This window comes from Primulina tabacum, chromosome 15 (genome assembly GCF_025594145.1).
Source record: "Primulina tabacum isolate GXHZ01 chromosome 15, ASM2559414v2, whole genome shotgun sequence".
NCBI classification, from domain to species: Eukaryota; Viridiplantae; Streptophyta; class Magnoliopsida; order Lamiales; family Gesneriaceae; genus Primulina; species Primulina tabacum.
Window position 1 is genome coordinate 35617814 of NC_134564.1, and position 16671 is coordinate 35634484.

Consider the following 16671-nt stretch of genomic DNA (forward strand, 5'->3'; position numbering starts at 1 on the left):
CAAGGGTAAAGTTGAAAAAAAAAATTTAGTGTCCTTTAGATGGTTACTATCTATCCTCACCCTTAATAAAATAGAATAGATATATAATAATAAATATATCAAAGAGACGTGAATTGGATGACGTCATTTACTCGTGTGGCTTGAGTAGATTGTTTCACGACGTGCACATTCCTAGCCATGCGCTGCGCGCACTTTGTGTGCTTGAAATCCTTATTAATTATTATTGTAACTAAAATTCTACCAATATGTTTATTAAAAAAAATAATCATTCTAGAAAACTCGTAGTTTTTCGAAATAGACTTTCTTTGTTAGTTAGTAAAGGAAATTAGACTCTGCTATCTTCGAATCACAGTGATTTTTTTCTTAAAGGTCGTTGTTAGGCCAAGTTAACTTGCGCAAATAATTTTCATCAACCAAAGATATAATGAAGTATTAAATAAGATAAGGCCACCAAGCTGCATAAAGTCAAGTACTTGAGATCATTGTACTTTTTTAATAAGTATTTGATACTAATTTTGTGTTACATCACCTCAATTTTGGCCCACCTGTCCCATACAACTAAACGTAAAGTATTTCTGGAAATAAAGAGAAGGACTCGATTGTACTAGAAAACAAGTTAAAAACTGAAAGTGAATTGAAAAAATTTATTCGATAAATAATATTTTAGATACATTGCAAGTTAAAAACTGAAAGTGAATTGAAAAAATTTATTCGATAAATAATATTTTAGATAGATTGGTGGGGTAGGGAAATGGAAACTACACCACGGAAACCTAGTAGATGGTGGTGGCTTCAAAGAATAATTTGTCGAGACAGCATGATTTTTAAAGTTGAAAACAGTATACTTGTCCCATCCTTTAATAACAAAATTTCCACATCAGAGAAAAACATTTATTTCTGGCATGCATATTAGCTTTCAGGTTTTTACCTTGACGAAACTAGAAATAATGCCTACTTTCTCGGAATAATTTCTCCAAAAGAAAAATCATGGGAAGGAGGACCTGCAACAAGGAAAAAGAATTCATAATTGAAGATCTGACAAGTTGCGAGTACTGCGGGAGAACAGATGATTTCACCAAAAAGAAAAAGAAGAAATAAGATGGACACAAGCATCGGTTCAGATTCAAATCAAAATATGAGATTTTGCATGGAAATATGTACCTTCTTGGCCACCTAAAATATAAAACGGAATATGAGCAATCATTTTCATGCTGCCTTCGTCCCAGTTGACGATACCTGAATGCTGCTTGACTTCACTTGAAGGGTGAACAGGTCCCAAAATAGACATACACACAGCAGGTTCATTCATCAAACTCAAACAATCTTGCGCACGTTTCCACACCATTGCATCAGAAATTCGTGAGCGAGCAACCTGCAAATTTCACACAAAAGTCTAAGCCAGAGGTTAACTGTCTTTTGGATGCTATTTAAGTCTTCGTGTATGTGTGGAGTAAAAATATTCCGACCTTTGCCAACGACACACGAGCCCTTGGAAGTAATTCGCGATGAAAAGTGGCAAGTTTCGCTATTGCGGTCACCACAAAACAGAGGAGCCTCGACTGAGAAGATTTTTTAAAACCAGAACTGTGGGAAGCTTCACCAAATCCCAGACGACTTTTCACACACCAAAAAGAGAAAAAAAAAGAAAGGACAAGAAAATCATCAGCGTGTAAATGGAAAATGACAATTGATGGGAAGTACCTTGGAAAACATAATATACCTTGAAGAAAGGTTTTCATATAGGAGTAATTCCAAGCTCTCAAAAAGTTCGCGAGCTTCATCTTTGTGAGCTCCACCTCCTCCTCCATGCTCGCCAATAGCCCAACAAAGCTGTAGAGCCAACTCAGTCTACACAAGATTCATAAATTTTGTTGAACAGAATATCGTTCATTGACCATTGAGTTATCAACATTAATTTAGAGAAACTACGTGCAAGCGCAGTTTGAACTGACCTTCGCAGGGTTGTCATAAGCTTCTCCAAGCCTGTTCACAATTGGTTTCTGCAATAAAAATCCAATTATTATATCTCATTCATAGAGTATTAGAGCATATGCACACGTAGCCTTGTATCATCAGACAACTTTCTTATTTTGAGTTGCCATAGAAGTATGACACTGTTAGATACCCTCTCAGAGAAAGTATAAGAAAAAATATGCATACGCCACCTTCAGATAATTTAAAGCAAGATCCACTCTAAAGATACCTTCAGAAGTGCAATGAAATGAGGAGAACGGTGAAAGGCAGCAAGCATGAATTCTACAAGCCTCTTCTGAACCTGCAGGTGTACACGAGTGGCTTAATATAATATATTGCTAAGTAAAATCTCCCTGAGCCCAAGTAGAAGAATAAGTTATACTACACAACTGTGTATACGCGAATATGTGTAGGCAAGGAGAAAATTATTATTATTAATTTTTTTGGGAATCAAAGGGCATTTTCAACGTCACTGGTACATAATTAGAAAACCTCTGCGGATAACAATGCATTGGGCCAATATGTTGTGAATGAGTGATTTGAATTACTAGAAGTCACGATGGTGTTTTGTGAAGTATAATTGTTTACGCATTAATACAAGCTCCCAATAAAAGTTTGCATCACGCATACACACAAAAAGAATAGATCATTTGAAACTTTCTTACCTCATATGAGAACACTTTGTCAGGAAATAGTGACGAGTATCTAGCCATTAGCAGAGGAATCAAAGCACAGATTAAAGCTGGCACAGATATAAATCAGAATCAATAAAGTAATCTGGCGGAATAACTATTAAAATCTCATTTCAAGTAAAAGCTAATACAGAATACATGGAGGAGTTAACCTACAATCATTGGCATCATAAACAGCTGAAGCAAAATACGAATCAAGAAGCCGTGGGGCTATTTTAAGTGCTTCTTTCAATCTATCAGACTGGGGGGTATTAATTACAGCCTGCAAAATAGCAGCTATGGTAGGAGAGGTCCAATGTCGCTCCTGAAACATCAAAACGACAAAGAAACATCAGGTACCCAGGTAAATTTTAACAAAAGAAAGACTCAATCGTAGAATAAAAGAATATATAAATATACAAATATTCCCTAATAATTTTAAGCAATACCAATAACATTACAAACAAAAAAGTATAAAAGTCCATGTAGCTTTAAATACCAATAAGCAAAATTTCTAGAAACTAGTAGCTCAATTGATCCTTCATCTAGAACAGGATAATAATTACTTTAATGGTGAAAAATAAATCAAATTGCTTGGCAAATTAGGAAAACGGGAGACCAATTGCGCAAGCGAGCCTAAAATCACATACTCTTACAAAAAATAAAATTGAATAAAAGGTGTGTGAAACATCAGTAGGCCAAAACATTGGCTTTAACTTGCAGTAGAACAATCATGGAATGATAAAGGTAGTTATTAGATATTGCCAACAAAAATTGAAGTAACAAACCAGAGGAAAAGCTATAACAGTTCACGGCCTAATTATGATAGACCAAATACTTTGGTTATCCAACAAATTACACAGAAAGTACCATACAGAAAGGCCATCATTCTCATCCTTGAGGAGATCAAGAAAGATAGGGTCAACAGTCATAGTAGTGCTATCTTCAGATTCAGAATCTGCACCGCCAACTCCAATGGTTGATCCTGTATATGCTTCATCCATGAGTGCGAGCAACATCTGTATACAAACAATGGTTATTATCATCAAGCAGAAATTTAACTGGTATATTTTCAAGAAGTTCTGTCCAGACCTCCGGTGCAGCACTTTTCTGAATTGAAGCTATGCTGCTTCCAACAAGTGACCCAGAACTTCTTTCAACCTTTTCCAGTGCCACAACCAGTACTAGTCAAGACATAAAGAAAGATGTTACTGTGTAAAATTATGAGCAAGAAATTTACACAAAACAGATCTTCACTCGAAACAATGGTGGTTCTGTTCCCACATACTTGACAGGGTGAGAGCAAATAAGATCCTGTATCTAACAGATACCTAATAACGTAAGGCAAAAGACTGAAGAATAAAGAAAATGATTTAATTCTACTTTTTCTTCACCAACTGAGCTTAAAAAACATAAAAGAACCACAAACATAAATTATGTACATAACTACCCAATGAAACTGAAGCTTAGCACTTCCAAGTATAAAAACACTTCGTTTTTAAGCTTAATAAGGATAACTTCCGAAACTAAATTAAAAGGCTCAAACAATAGCTTCTATAAGGTCAACTCATATAGAGACTTCGAAAGCCATATTCTGAACACCGATGCACGGCAGGTACTACATGAGATAAACCCTCTCCACAATGCTAATGAATGCAAGCCAGAGATCATAGTTGTCACAAAATCAAGAAAAATGAACTCACGAGGTAAGTCAACAAGTGATGGGAAAAGGGGAATGAATGATCCAGGAGAGATGAATTCACCAAAAACTCTTATGAATAAATTTTCTAATCTGCATGAGAAAGAAAAAGATTCAGAGCCGAAAGACCAATTGACTACATGCAAGAGACAAGCCCAGTGGACAGTGGTGGCAGAAAACGCATTTACTTGGGTGACATTTCATCAATGATTATCACTCACCACCTTGAATTTTAGTGGATAGCAAAGAAGAATGTGGTAGGAGGAAACTTACTTCTCTACATTCCATGCAATCAACTTCAGCATTAATGGGAAAAACTGCATGTTAACAAAATACATTAATACTTGACTATACAACGCTGTGAGACATAAAAAGAGAAAAGTAGTGCTTTAATTAGTGAATTTTACTATTTTTTTCAGTTATCTATCATTGTTGCTTGCACAAATCTTGAAAGTCATTCACTTTTTAAACACACTACACTTACGATTCTTTCAGTTAGTTATCACTTCGCCGCTAATGTAAATCTTGAATCTCATTCTGCTAGAGGTTTGGGCTAAGGGGTGGTAGTGGACTGGACCAAAGCAGGGAAACTCGAAATATCTAGAAATTAGAGAGACAAAATGCATGTCGGAGAATAAATGTGGGGAATTAGCCCAAACCTGTAAGGGGAATGGAAGTGAAAATATTCTATTTTCTATCTCATGGAACCATTCTTTCTTGAGAGAATTTAATCATATGACTCACAGTCATCTATTGCACACGATCAACACCATTTTATCCACAATCGGTAAAAGTCATAATTTATCTCAATCATATGCATAAATAGTATCTACAAGAATTTATCTCAAAGCATATACCTGTGGAAGTAGCGTAGGAAAGGATCTTAGAAACTTTCCTTTGTTTGAGTTCAAAAATTCAAGAGTTTTCTCAGCAACATCAGGGTCTGCAAATTCACTACAAGAATAATCCAAAATGGGCATGTGTGACGACTATCAAATTTATATCCAAGTCCATTGGACTGGATATAAGATATCATTTAAGTAAATAACATGACATTAACAAATGGCTTGTGGAAAAACAAATATAATTGAGTTGGCATTAACTATGATTCCTATACACCAGAAAAAGTGAATAAACTAAAAGCAAGAAAAAATGTAGAAACACATTGTGATTTTAGAATACTTTGAAATTCACCAGTTTCAGTTGCTTGGTAATTTCAAAAGTAAGTAAAGAAAAAAGACTGCTGTCAGTTCAAACTGCTGCTGCATACGATCATAGATACAAAAAATTAAATAATGATTCCAATGACAAAAAAATTTGGGTAATCTAATTTATTAGGAATCCAAGCATGAACAACCAACATATATTCATTGACATAACAATGGGGACATCCAAGACTAATTCTATGTAAATCTAAATGCAACCCAAATCTCCAGCAGATAATGAGGATTAGGAAACCAGAAGGTCGAATTTAGTTAATCTCGTGTTTACAAAATTAACTTTGCCAATCTCAGTCAACTTTTGCACTAGACATCCATTCAATATAGTACACAGCTCTCATATAGTATGAGTATAGGACAGATGCACAAGCAATATCCCATATATTTTATATTTATTTTGCCAAGAAAAGAATATGAATTTCTCCTTACCGGCTCAAACATGAGCGGAAAAATGTTCTAAGACTAGGATCAGCATCGTGTAAAATGACATCCCCAAAATCAAGGAAAAATTGAAGAATGACCTGAAAGGCAAAGGATGACAGCCTAGAGTATGAGTAAATTATTCGGATTAAAATGGATCAGATACGCCATCAAATGGGTACAACAGCAGTACTTATTTCACAACAAAAGAATGATTTCAAAACAGATAGCAATTTTCTAAAATTTTAAAGTCCAATGACATGACATTGTGCTTTGTTAATAATTTGGATCTCATTTGTTTCTCTACTGGATGATGGAGCGAACGGTAGCCTCACTTAAGTAGTTTATTTCTCGGTTACATATGTTTTTTTTATAAAATAAAAATCGCACCATTCCATAAATATTCCCGGAAAACTCACTATTTAGATTATCCAGTTGATATCAGCAATATTTATAAAAGAAGTGCTCAAATTTTGACGGTATGATAAAATACAACGAACGAAAACAACAAGAAAAATAAAGTACCAGCAAAAGAAGGCCGTTGGAGGTTTGAGTCTTGGAAATCGACGCAACGGATCGTTGAAAAATTCTGTTCAGGTGCGGGTAAACCCTAGCAATTAGCTCTTCTGAATTCTCACTTTTACAAAGTTCATATAGCCTTTTGATCTACGCAATTCAAACAAACTTGAATCAATCCACAGAAAAACGTACACTTAGGCAACCGTATATACCTATTCATCCAAAAAGGAAGGGGACTCAACGGAATTGAGGATTGAAGGATCGGAAGCCGGGTCGGTTGCGTAGTTGGAATCTCTGGCACTGGACGATAGTGATCGAAGATGAAATTCCCATTCCCTATCTCTCTTTTCCATTGTCAGATTCCGATATGTCTCTCAGAGAATTGCCATTTCTCCGTGTCTATCCATCCATTATTCTACTTTAATAAAAGCTACCAATTTTCAAGTGCTTACTCACTGAGAGCCGTTCCTTCTACCTCCTCATTTTTTCCTTTTTTTTTTCGTGCATAAAGAGAAACTAAAATAAATAAAAATGTTATTTGTCCAAATTATATTGCTGAGAGTTAATCAAGCAACTACAAATTCAAATTTTATATTCCTAAAAATAATCTTCTTTTATTAGACAAATAAAAATAATCACTAGTCTTTTAAAAAGTGACAGACTCCTTTAAACATGATTAAATATAAATTAATTAAAAAGCACTCACAAAAGAATAATAATTTATCAATAAGATTTCTAATTTTTTTGCAAAATAACATGTTATGTTCCTAAATTTATATTAAACCATAAATTTAGAATTATCCCCAAATAAACACATTAAATAAATTAAACGTGAATTTAAACTTCATTCACAAGTTGCATTAATCAATCAATTTGCTCTCCATTATCTGTATCTATACTATTATATAAAGTTAACTCACGTAATAACTAGCTCGGAAGATATCAAAACATCTATTATTATTATTATTATTATTATTATTATTATTATTATTCCTGTCCACTACCTAACCAAAAGCTCGTCAAGTCACGATACACTCTGCAATAAATTTTTTTTCTAAAAACACTTGCCTTTTAAATTAAATAATACTTTCAAATTGAAAATAATTTTATATTAATTTTTTAATATAATTCCATTAAGTTTTTTTAAAAAATGTTGATATCGTCTACATTCTATTAGTTATATATAAAAAAATTTATAGAATGTAGACGATATCAACATTTTTTCCATTGAGCAAGGATAGAAGCTGACCCATTGGACACGAGTAGCATGTCACCAGAGCCGGAAGGTAAGTAATTTTCTTCATGAAAAGTTTACGGTCCCCTACTTTTCTTAAGCCTGAAGCTAAGTAATTTTCTTCATTAGTTGTGCTTTATTTTCATTTTAAATTGTGAGACCCCGAAAATAAAATAGCTTTATGACATTTTTGTAAATAAGTCGAAAAATATTCAATTTATTTTGATGGCATTTTCGTAAATAAGTTGAAAAATAATGAATTAATTTTTAAGAATAAAATATGACATATCTTGGTCATATGAAGTCCAAATGATTTGAGATTTGGATATAACGTAGAAAACTCAAAGATATAGAAGTTTCATGTTTTGAGTTTTGAGAAATTTGATCATTTGACTGGTCCAAAGGAATGTACCGATGTTATAATATTATTTTATTAATATAATATAATATAATATAATATTTAAAATTAAAAATAAAAATAAAAGGATAAATATGAATTGAAGAAATCAATTCATTCGAATGTACGTACAGCAGAGAGAGGAGAGAATAGATATAGGATTTTGATTTTTCTTTTCAATCTTGCGACTTATCGGTTTATCCAATCGACGAACCGATTTCAGTTCTGGGATCGTTGACACAAGGTCTTCGATTTGAGTTATTGATTGAAATGAATATGTTATTGATGTAGATAGATTATTATACTGATATATTCAAGCTACATCGACTGGAACGAAGAATTGAGGTATGCTGCGACCGGGTAACATACGACAGGTATCTGTATTATATGATATATGTTGGATTGATTTGATTGATTGGAATGAAAATACATGTCTATATGCTTTATTTGTTGATTGATGTGTCATACTTGACATTGAGATTGAGATATCGATGTATAAAATAAATGTTTTGTTAACACACATCGTTTGATGCATACATCGATACATGACATGCACGTTGAGCTATGATCCTTGGATACCCTGATATGATTTGATTGGATTATGGGGTTTGTGAACACAATGCTATGTTTGGTATTATATGACCCTTAAAGCATAGACATTTGTGGCCCCGACGATTGATATGAGATTTGGGATTTGATGGCGCTTCGTCGACGCTATCATACGAGTATCCCTTATTGAGGCCGGTATGCCAGCTCGAACATTGATTTGATAGCGATTCGTTTGATTCCGACATGTGCTCAGTGGATGGGCATTTGACCTGATACCTCCACGACATACATGCATTGCATACCATATATCATTGTTTAGATACTTGTGGTATATATGATGGTTGTTCCATACGGAGCTTTGCTCACTCCCAAGGGGGGCTGTTGTTGTCTTTGTGTGTGGACAATGGCAGGTACTCCAGGATATCAGGAGACCGGAGAGGGTGCTTCTGTTGGGAGTCACAGTTTGAGTTGAGGTTTATATTTTTTGTTCCCAATATATATGTATATGTGTCTATATACCGGGGCATGTCCCGAGGATACGAGTTGTTTGTATATGATTGGTTTTTGATTACGTGTGGGCATGTTTATGATGTGAGATTAAATATTATTTTTTGTATTTAAATTGTAGAAGAAATATTTCGGGCTCATTGTAAATAAATTTTAAACTCGTTTTTCGCTGTAATTAGTTAACCCTAATCAAAGTGCATTGTAATAACGATTAGGAGCTAAGGGCCCCACACTAGATGGTATCAGAACGACTCCGCGTGGGTTTGGGATGGTGGGGCAAACCTTAGCGAGGATGCTGAGTCCCGAAATGAGGGGTGAGAGGTCCCTATGCGAAATCCCACACCGCCAAACAACGGGAGAGATGCTGGGCATTTAAATGAGCGAGTAGCAACCCCTTTTGACGCGTTTTAAAGCCGTGAGGCCCTCGGGCCAAAACGGACAATCTCACAAGTGGGCTGGGCCGTGACACAAATCTTCTTTATAAATATACATTTATATTTATATTTGTAGATTAACCTATCAAAAAATTAAATTTATTTGCAATATAGGCACATGTAATGTGTTTAGAGATCATGTTAATTAAATATATAACTAAAGCACACATCACATGATTTAAATTCTTTAATGAGTTATAATTGAATTATGAGTTTTATATATATTTTATGCGCGACTTGTGTAATTAATAAGTAGATAGTATAAGAAAATAAAATAAATTATGAATAAAGCTTGAATGTGTGGACCGTTGAAAGATGAAATTTATAGTTTTTTTGGATTTCTTTATCCTTTGATTTTGTAGTTTGTTATTTCGACTCAAAGAATTCTTCGATTACGTAATTTCTAAATTAAAGAGACTAAAAGTGTTGTTTTTACAAGAATTATCTTCGATCAATAATGTCACAAGGTAGAATAAATGGGCTAACTATATTGTCGATTGAAAAAAAAATAGTCCGAAAATTAGGTTACACATATTTGATAAATATTTTCGCCTCTAAAAAGCTAGACGAGTAGTATTTATTTAGTTATTTTAAATATTTATTGAGTTGTTATTGGTGTAATATATTGGTTTTGATATATTTATGTATTTATTAGTATATTTGTAATTTGCAAATTTATGTCACCAACGGTACCACCCGAGATTGTTAGGTGTCGATAACGTACTTCAGTATCGACCACGATTTCCATATACTAGTTACTTTGCACACGCGATGCGTGTGTGTACAATTTTTTTTATTATTATCGATGAACTAAAGTGAAATTTGACAAATTATGGAGGGACTAAATTGATATTTGAATGGTTGAAAAAAAATGTGTGTTGAAATTAAAAACAAAACAAAAGTGTAATATTAGTATCATATAAGGGTAAAATTGGAAAAAAAAGTTGGTGTCCTCTCTAGTTAGTTATTATCATGTCCTCACACTTAATAATATAGTATAGAAGTATAGATAGTATAGATATATTTTTAAAATAATGGTGGAAGAAAAGTAAAAATAGCGATTTATTTCGGCACGTGGTGAGCCCAACTTTTTCTACAGTGTGACTTTAGCCCAGTTATCTGATAGTCCGGCCCACTGCCAGAACACAATGTAAACCTGTCTAAACTTCACCACGTCTGTTTCCGTTTTCGCAATCTTTCCTCGGGGAAGCGACGCAGAGCCCTACTCCTAAGCCTAAACATCAAGGTTAGTCCTCTTCAATGGCCGCCTCCATAGTTTAGCTCGATTTTTTTTACATTTTTAACTGAACGGCACTCTAGAGGAGTGAGGCTCCATGTACTTTGACTCAAAGTTCAATAGGTGAGATGATAGAGATTGCGGCGGAAAAGTATTTGAGATGGTTTTGTTTTGAAGGAGGATCTGAAGAGGGGAATGGATTTCGGAATTTGTGAATTAGTGTAATGATGATATTAGGGGTAATGGTTGGTGGGTAGAGCGCAGAATTAATATGTGCCGTGACTTAAGCCCCCCGCTTGCGCTTTTATTAAAGATTTCTCTATTCCCTCCTTTACACTTGTTACTTTCTCTGCATCTTTTGCTTGGTAATGGTCATGAAATTGGAGTAGCTTGTTAGCAGAGTTAAAACTTTTAACTGGAGTGTCCAGCGAAGTTCTAAAGAAGCCGGTGGTAGGCAATGGGTATCGAGGGAATTGGAATGTTATTGGAATAAATGACAAATGGATCTCATCGTTAGGAATGTAAACAAAACAAACTGTTAGTGAGCTATTCGAAGCTCGGCTCGATAAAAAGCTCGTTTGAGTTCGTTTATTGATCATATCAAGCCAAGCTCGAGCACAATTTCGAGCTCGGCAATTTAATCAAACCAAGCCCAAGCCTAAAGATATTCGGCTCATGAGCTCACAAACATGTTCGTTAATCGGCTCGCAAGCTCGAGATCTGCTTGTTTAGGTAGCTCGTAAGCTCGAGCTCGTTTATGCATTTTTAGTTGTTATGTTTGTCGTTTTGATTATTTATGATGAATTTACACTTTTATGTCCGATTTAAAATTACTTCGTAGATATAGTTAATTTTTTACAAGCTCGAATCAAGCTCAATTGTTTGCTTTGCGGGCTCGAAAACGATCGGAGCTTAAGCTAGGTTTGTTAAACAGATAAACGAGCTATTAATGAACCAAGCTCGAGCTTGACTTAATTATCATAATAAACGAGCTTTTAACGAGCAGAGCTCGAGCTTTTCACGAGCTTAGTAATTTAAAGACAAATCGAGCTCGAGCTCCTCTATTAATCTTAAACGAGTCAATCTTAAGCTTGATACTGTTTGGTTTGGTTTGGATCATTTACATCCCTACTCATCGTGATTGAAATCTCATCGTGCTTGGTAATTACATATTTCAATTTTAGGTAGCCAAACACAACATTCAATGAAAGCAGCCAGTTTAACTCGAAAAAGGACGGAATAATTTTCAGACCGTGTTAATCAAGCCTTACTAGCAAATAAACTTCAGTTTAATCAGAATCCCTATTCACAGACATGCTTGCTTGGATATTTAATAGTCGATAGGTTTTGACATGAATTAATTTATGTCTTGTGTATATAAGGGAATTGATGAGTTAGACATCTCCCATGGGGCGAAGCAATTCAGAATCTCTAGTCAAGGGCCAAGGATCTCCTTTAAGGAAGACCATCTCCCGAAGAGAAAGATCTCCTGTTCAGCATAGGAGTTCCAAAGCTGAAAATGCATCAGAGCGTAAGAGGTCACCAAAACGTCCAAGGTCAAGGTCCCCTGTGTATCATTCACCAATTAGAAAGAAACCCTCTAGTCTCCACAGATCTCCAAAATATAGAATATCACCATCTACTACATCTCATTCTCCAGATAGACAAAATCCGTCAGGTCGAACTATGTCCCCAAAACCTGCCCCTTCGAGGTCTCCCACTCCTCTCTCCCCCATTAAAGAGAAGACTTCGTCGCGGAGCAGATCCTCAAAACAAGGAAAGTCAAGGTCTTCTGTGTCTCGATCACCCCAGAAAGTAAATCTGTCAAATATAGCCAAATCCGCAGTAAGTGGCAGATCAAAATCTCCAATAGCTCGCTCTCCTTCACCACGGAGCAAAAGGTTGAAGAGAGGTAAAGTTGAACGAGATGTTGAAAAAGGGGGTGAAAAGGAACATGACAAAAACCACGGTAGAAATGGCGACAGGGCCACACATAAGGAAAGGGATTATGACAGGGCATTGCCAATCCAGAGATCAGATAAAAGGCTAGGAAGGGATGCAATTGACAATGGTTCTTCTAAATCGAGACGCGGACGCTCAGGTTCACCAACTGATAATCGCCGTAAGGGTCAACACAGGTCAAGATCGCCTTCAGCTACAGATGATAGAGCACGCGATGAGGTATCTGATGATATTTACTAACTATGCCCAATTTCATTTCTAGAATTAGATATTTATTTTGATAAAATAAATTTTTTCTTGATTTGAAAAGCAGCAAGGTGCACAGTTTGGTAATATCTGGAATCTTTTCCAGTCAAATTATTTATCTGTGCATAGTTTCTATATCATTCTCTTTAGCTCCGATGCTGATATTATAACCTCACTGTCACATTTAGATTTTAATTACCTCATTTAACATTCTCTACAATTTTGGTTTTGTTCATGAATATACTTGCTGATCTATTAATAGTGGAGACGTTTTTTATTCAATTTTTTTTTTAACAAAAAGCTTTGGTCTATGTTTCTGAAAGGCTCAAAATAAATGTTAGTTGTACTGTTCTTGACATATTGGGAAGGATGTCATCTGATCATTTTTTATATTTCTGCAGAGGGCATACCCAAGAAATTCTGAACAGAGGTGAGCCACCTCTTTAAAATTATACTTTGATTTTGCATCAGTTTTTCCATTATTTTGATAACAAGTACATCAGTTGCTTTTGAGGAATGCAAGTTAATATGTGCATTTAGGTTCACATTGGTTGTCTCCTGTGATGACCAACGTTCATGCATCAAGAAATGTCGTTTTTGTTTTAATTATGATATTTGCAAATCCGTCTTTTTTTCAGTTAGAATTTTGAAGTCATCATTGTGCTAATAAAGTACAGCATAAGATTTTTGAAACTATGCCTTGTGTTATCTCTTAATTCTGGTTTCTGTTTTTTGTGAAATTTGGCTTGGATAGACATTGCAATTATCAAAGCCGGTACTTTTTACAATTTTTTTCTTTTTAGTTCTTTTGTTATCTCATTTTTTAAGGAAGAGGTTAGATTCCAGGGGATTTCTTTTTCTAGTGTTTAGTAAGATGTTGTATGGCTTTAGCTTTTGTATTCTTTTAAACTGTTATTTCTTGCTCAAGCAGGAATGGTGACAATGATTCATTAGCAAAAATGAAGGCTGCTGAAGATACACTGGAAGCCAAAGAAAAAGTATCTTCTCCATTTAGCACAGTTCTTTCAATTACCGCCCCTAAGCCACATTTTATCTGTTCTTTTCTTTCTTACTTTTGCTTAATCATTGAGCTGAAGATGATTCTCCTACATATTTAGTTTATGAAAATTATGACCATCATTGACTTTGTGTATAAATTTATTAACTTTTGAGTTGAATTACACTTGCAGCAAAAGCCTTCATTTGAGCTGTCTGGAAAGCTTGCCGCAGAAACTAATCGATACAGAGGTAATTATTGATTGCCTTTCCAAACTTGTATTCCACTTCTGATCATGTCAAGGTAGGAAAGATTGTGAACCTATTGAGAAAATTGCGAAAAATTGATGATCTTCATCATGCTTGAGTTTGTGTGTATTGGTTTCACTTTGCTCTTCAATGTTTGGTATCTTCTAAAGATCTTTAGTCACATGGGTTAACCATCTATAATGGAATATATCTGTTTTGCTTTTCATCAAAGCTGCAAAAGTTGTTGAAAAAGCAGCTTTCTTTTTTGTATTTTGTTACTTTTATGTCTCCTTTTCTCTTATACTTATCATAGACAAATTAGACACAAAATAAAAGTTAACTCTCAAGCAGAGAATTTTAGAAGTTGCTGCATCTATTTCTTTTCTGGTGAACTTGTTGATCGAATTGTCTGCTTCATTTGATAGTATAGGTTTGGTTGGTGCAGAAGTGAGTTTAAGATGAAACGAAGTTGATTGAATGGTTGCTATCCTCTTTGCTTGCTTTTTTAGATTATTTTAAACATTGAGCTGTGCAGCACTGCTGCTGTTTATCTGTGTATAAGCCACTAAATTTCTTTTAAAGCTGGCATATGAGCTGCTTCTCATGCAGCTTTTCTCCACATGTGATATCTTGATGTCGGTGATCAAATGAGGATGAAAGATTGGAGTTCTTTGAGTTCATTTTTTTTATTCCAGCCTAGAAATTGTAAAAGATTAGCTACTATGTGATAAAATAGAAAAGATTGTTTTGGATGGAATTGCCATCCCGGTTGTATAATATCTCCTTACTCTGTCCCATAAATTAATGATGTAAGTGTGCATTTCTGATCTTGTCCATGGTAAATCTTACCACTCATATGTTATTACTAGTCTAACGCACATTAGGACCTTGTCAGGTATAACGCTGCTGTTCAATGAGGCACCAGATGCTCGAAAACCTGACATCAGGTGGCGATTGTATGTATTCAAGGGTGGCGAAGTACTTAATGGTAAATATTTGTTGGGCATGTGATTTACCTTTACGCATTTATTTTGTTCCTTTCAACTCCAGATTAATGTGCTTTAGTTCATACCATCCTCGACTTTTGATGTCCAGAACCCCTTTATGTTCATCGGCAAAGCTGTTATCTTTTTGGTAGAGAGAGGAGGGTTGCAGATATCCCTACCGACCATCCATCCTGCAGCAAGCAACATGCTGTTCTTCAGTATCGGTATAACATATTCAAACTTGTTATTTTCCTACAATCTTATTGCACCAGTAAAGTATTTCATATTTTTGCAGGCAAGTGGAGCAGGAGAACCCAGATGGTACCATGTCTAAGAAAGTCAGGTAGCGGTATTATGGATTTTCCGCTTGATTTCTTGGACAGCCTTTTCAAGTCTTCTAGTAACTTTCGATGTGTTGGTGTAAATGACGCAGGCCTTATGTAATGGATCTTGGGAGCACAAATGGAACCTTCATTAACGTGAGCAATTCATCCCAATAACCCACAAATATTTTCTTCTTGCAAATTGCTCAGTCAATTCACTCAAGACATCGGTTGCAGGATAATCAAATAGAACCTCAACGATACTATGAACTGATCGAAAAAGATACTCTGAAGTTTGGGAACAGCAGGTAAGCAACAATTTATATAATATTGCTGTTGTGATTTTCCTCGACTTATTACTCAATGTTCGGTTTTGTAGCCGTGAATATGTTCTACTACACGAGAACTCGGCCTGATGATGCTTCACACCCCCCTTTTAATATGCTGGAAACCATGGAACAATATAACATTGTAGCAGAAGTCGCCAATTCGATATGACATGCTGAAGCCTAATACTGCGTGTATGACTTGTATTTCCAAAGCTGGTCTCTGTTGAGCTCTGAACAGGAATACGATTTATCTTCGTACGTTTGTAAATTTTGAAAATTACTCTACTTTAAGCTTAAGGAGCTGCTTTCTATTTAACGATTGCTTTTCAAGTACAAAATAGGATGCAATTCTTTATGCTACCTCTTTTCTTGTTTTTGCCCTTTCTGGTCTTTTCATTATATAAATAATTTTTAAAAAAATGATTATTAAATTTGCTAGAAATTAAATGGAAGGGTCCCATTATGGTTTCAATGCTAACCGTGAAATAAAAATCAAAATTACAATCATAACATCGAAGCTGTATTTGGTTTAGTTTCGAAACATTAAAATTAAATTTGTGCGAATATCGTAAAAATTTCAAGTTTTTCAATTATGTATGAATAATTCAATTTATTATTTTTGTGTAATTTATGTTAAGGTCTTTTGAATTTCATTTGATAGAAAATTAATCCTTGTCAGTATTAATTTATCAGTTTGATAAATTCAAGAGCCGAGGTTT

General features: G+C 34.9%; 2 protein-coding genes across 6 annotated transcripts; one reads left to right on the plus strand and one right to left on the minus strand.

Moving 5' to 3' along the window:
- Nucleotides 1–693: 693 nt before the first annotated feature.
- Nucleotides 694–7011, minus strand: LOC142527028 (uncharacterized). 4 transcript variants are annotated; one of them, XM_075631731.1, is made up of 16 exons: nucleotides 6746–7009; nucleotides 6510–6650; nucleotides 5994–6085; nucleotides 5202–5298; nucleotides 4618–4661; nucleotides 4349–4437; nucleotides 3738–3829; nucleotides 3521–3664; nucleotides 2823–2970; nucleotides 2640–2716; nucleotides 2204–2275; nucleotides 1953–2000; nucleotides 1721–1830; nucleotides 1467–1614; nucleotides 1162–1372; nucleotides 694–1001 (listed from the first exon to the last, which is right to left on the minus strand). In XM_075631731.1, the coding sequence occupies exons 1-16, from the start codon at nucleotides 6854–6856 to the stop codon at nucleotides 952–954; spliced, it is 1674 nt and encodes a 557-aa protein (XP_075487846.1). In that variant the 5' UTR covers nucleotides 6857–7009; the 3' UTR covers nucleotides 694–951. The 4 variants fall into 4 exon arrangements, with proteins under 4 accessions (XP_075487846.1, XP_075487845.1, XP_075487848.1 ...); XM_075631730.1 differs by having other exon boundaries at nucleotides 1721–1848; nucleotides 6746–7007; XM_075631733.1 differs by lacking the exons at nucleotides 5994–6085; nucleotides 6510–6650 and having other exon boundaries at nucleotides 1721–1848; nucleotides 6716–6842.
- A 3751-nt stretch (nucleotides 7012–10762) lies between these two features.
- LOC142526826 (FHA domain-containing protein DDL) lies at nucleotides 10763–16307 on the plus strand. Of its 2 annotated transcripts, none has more exons than XM_075631442.1 (11): nucleotides 10763–10870; nucleotides 12244–13042; nucleotides 13471–13499; nucleotides 14001–14067; nucleotides 14260–14317; nucleotides 15210–15302; nucleotides 15410–15524; nucleotides 15596–15643; nucleotides 15734–15779; nucleotides 15861–15931; nucleotides 16003–16307. In XM_075631442.1, the coding sequence occupies exons 2-11, from the start codon at nucleotides 12269–12271 to the stop codon at nucleotides 16037–16039; spliced, it is 1338 nt and encodes a 445-aa protein (XP_075487557.1). In that variant the 5' UTR covers nucleotides 10763–10870; nucleotides 12244–12268; the 3' UTR covers nucleotides 16040–16307. The 2 variants fall into 2 exon arrangements, with proteins under 2 accessions (XP_075487557.1, XP_075487558.1); XM_075631443.1 differs by having other exon boundaries at nucleotides 10822–10870; nucleotides 12522–13042.
- Nucleotides 16308–16671: the final 364 nt, after the last annotated feature.

What these genes read in the sequence shown, in the direction of transcription:
- LOC142527028 (XM_075631730.1), bottom strand. Translation starts at nt 6,856, where the DNA reads ATGGAAAAGAGAGATAGGGAATGGGAATTTCATCTTCGATCACTATCG. An exon ending in CCAACGGCCTTCTTTTGCTG is followed by an intron (nt 6,086 to 6,509) that starts GTACTTTATTTT and finishes TTTGCCTTTCAG; the next exon opens with GTCATTCTTCAATTTTTCCT. An exon ending in TATGAAAACCTTTCTTCAAG is followed by an intron (nt 1,615 to 1,720) that starts GTATATTATGTT and finishes GTGTGTGAAAAG; the next exon opens with TCGTCTGGGATTTGGTGAAG.
- LOC142526826 (XM_075631442.1), top strand. Translation starts at nt 12,269, where the DNA reads ATGGGGCGAAGCAATTCAGAATCTCTAGTCAAGGGCCAAGGATCTCCT. An exon ending in CACTGGAAGCCAAAGAAAAA is followed by an intron (nt 14,068 to 14,259) that starts GTATCTTCTCCA and finishes TTACACTTGCAG; the next exon opens with CAAAAGCCTTCATTTGAGCT. An exon ending in CATGCTGTTCTTCAGTATCG is followed by an intron (nt 15,525 to 15,595) that starts GTATAACATATT and finishes ATATTTTTGCAG; the next exon opens with GCAAGTGGAGCAGGAGAACC.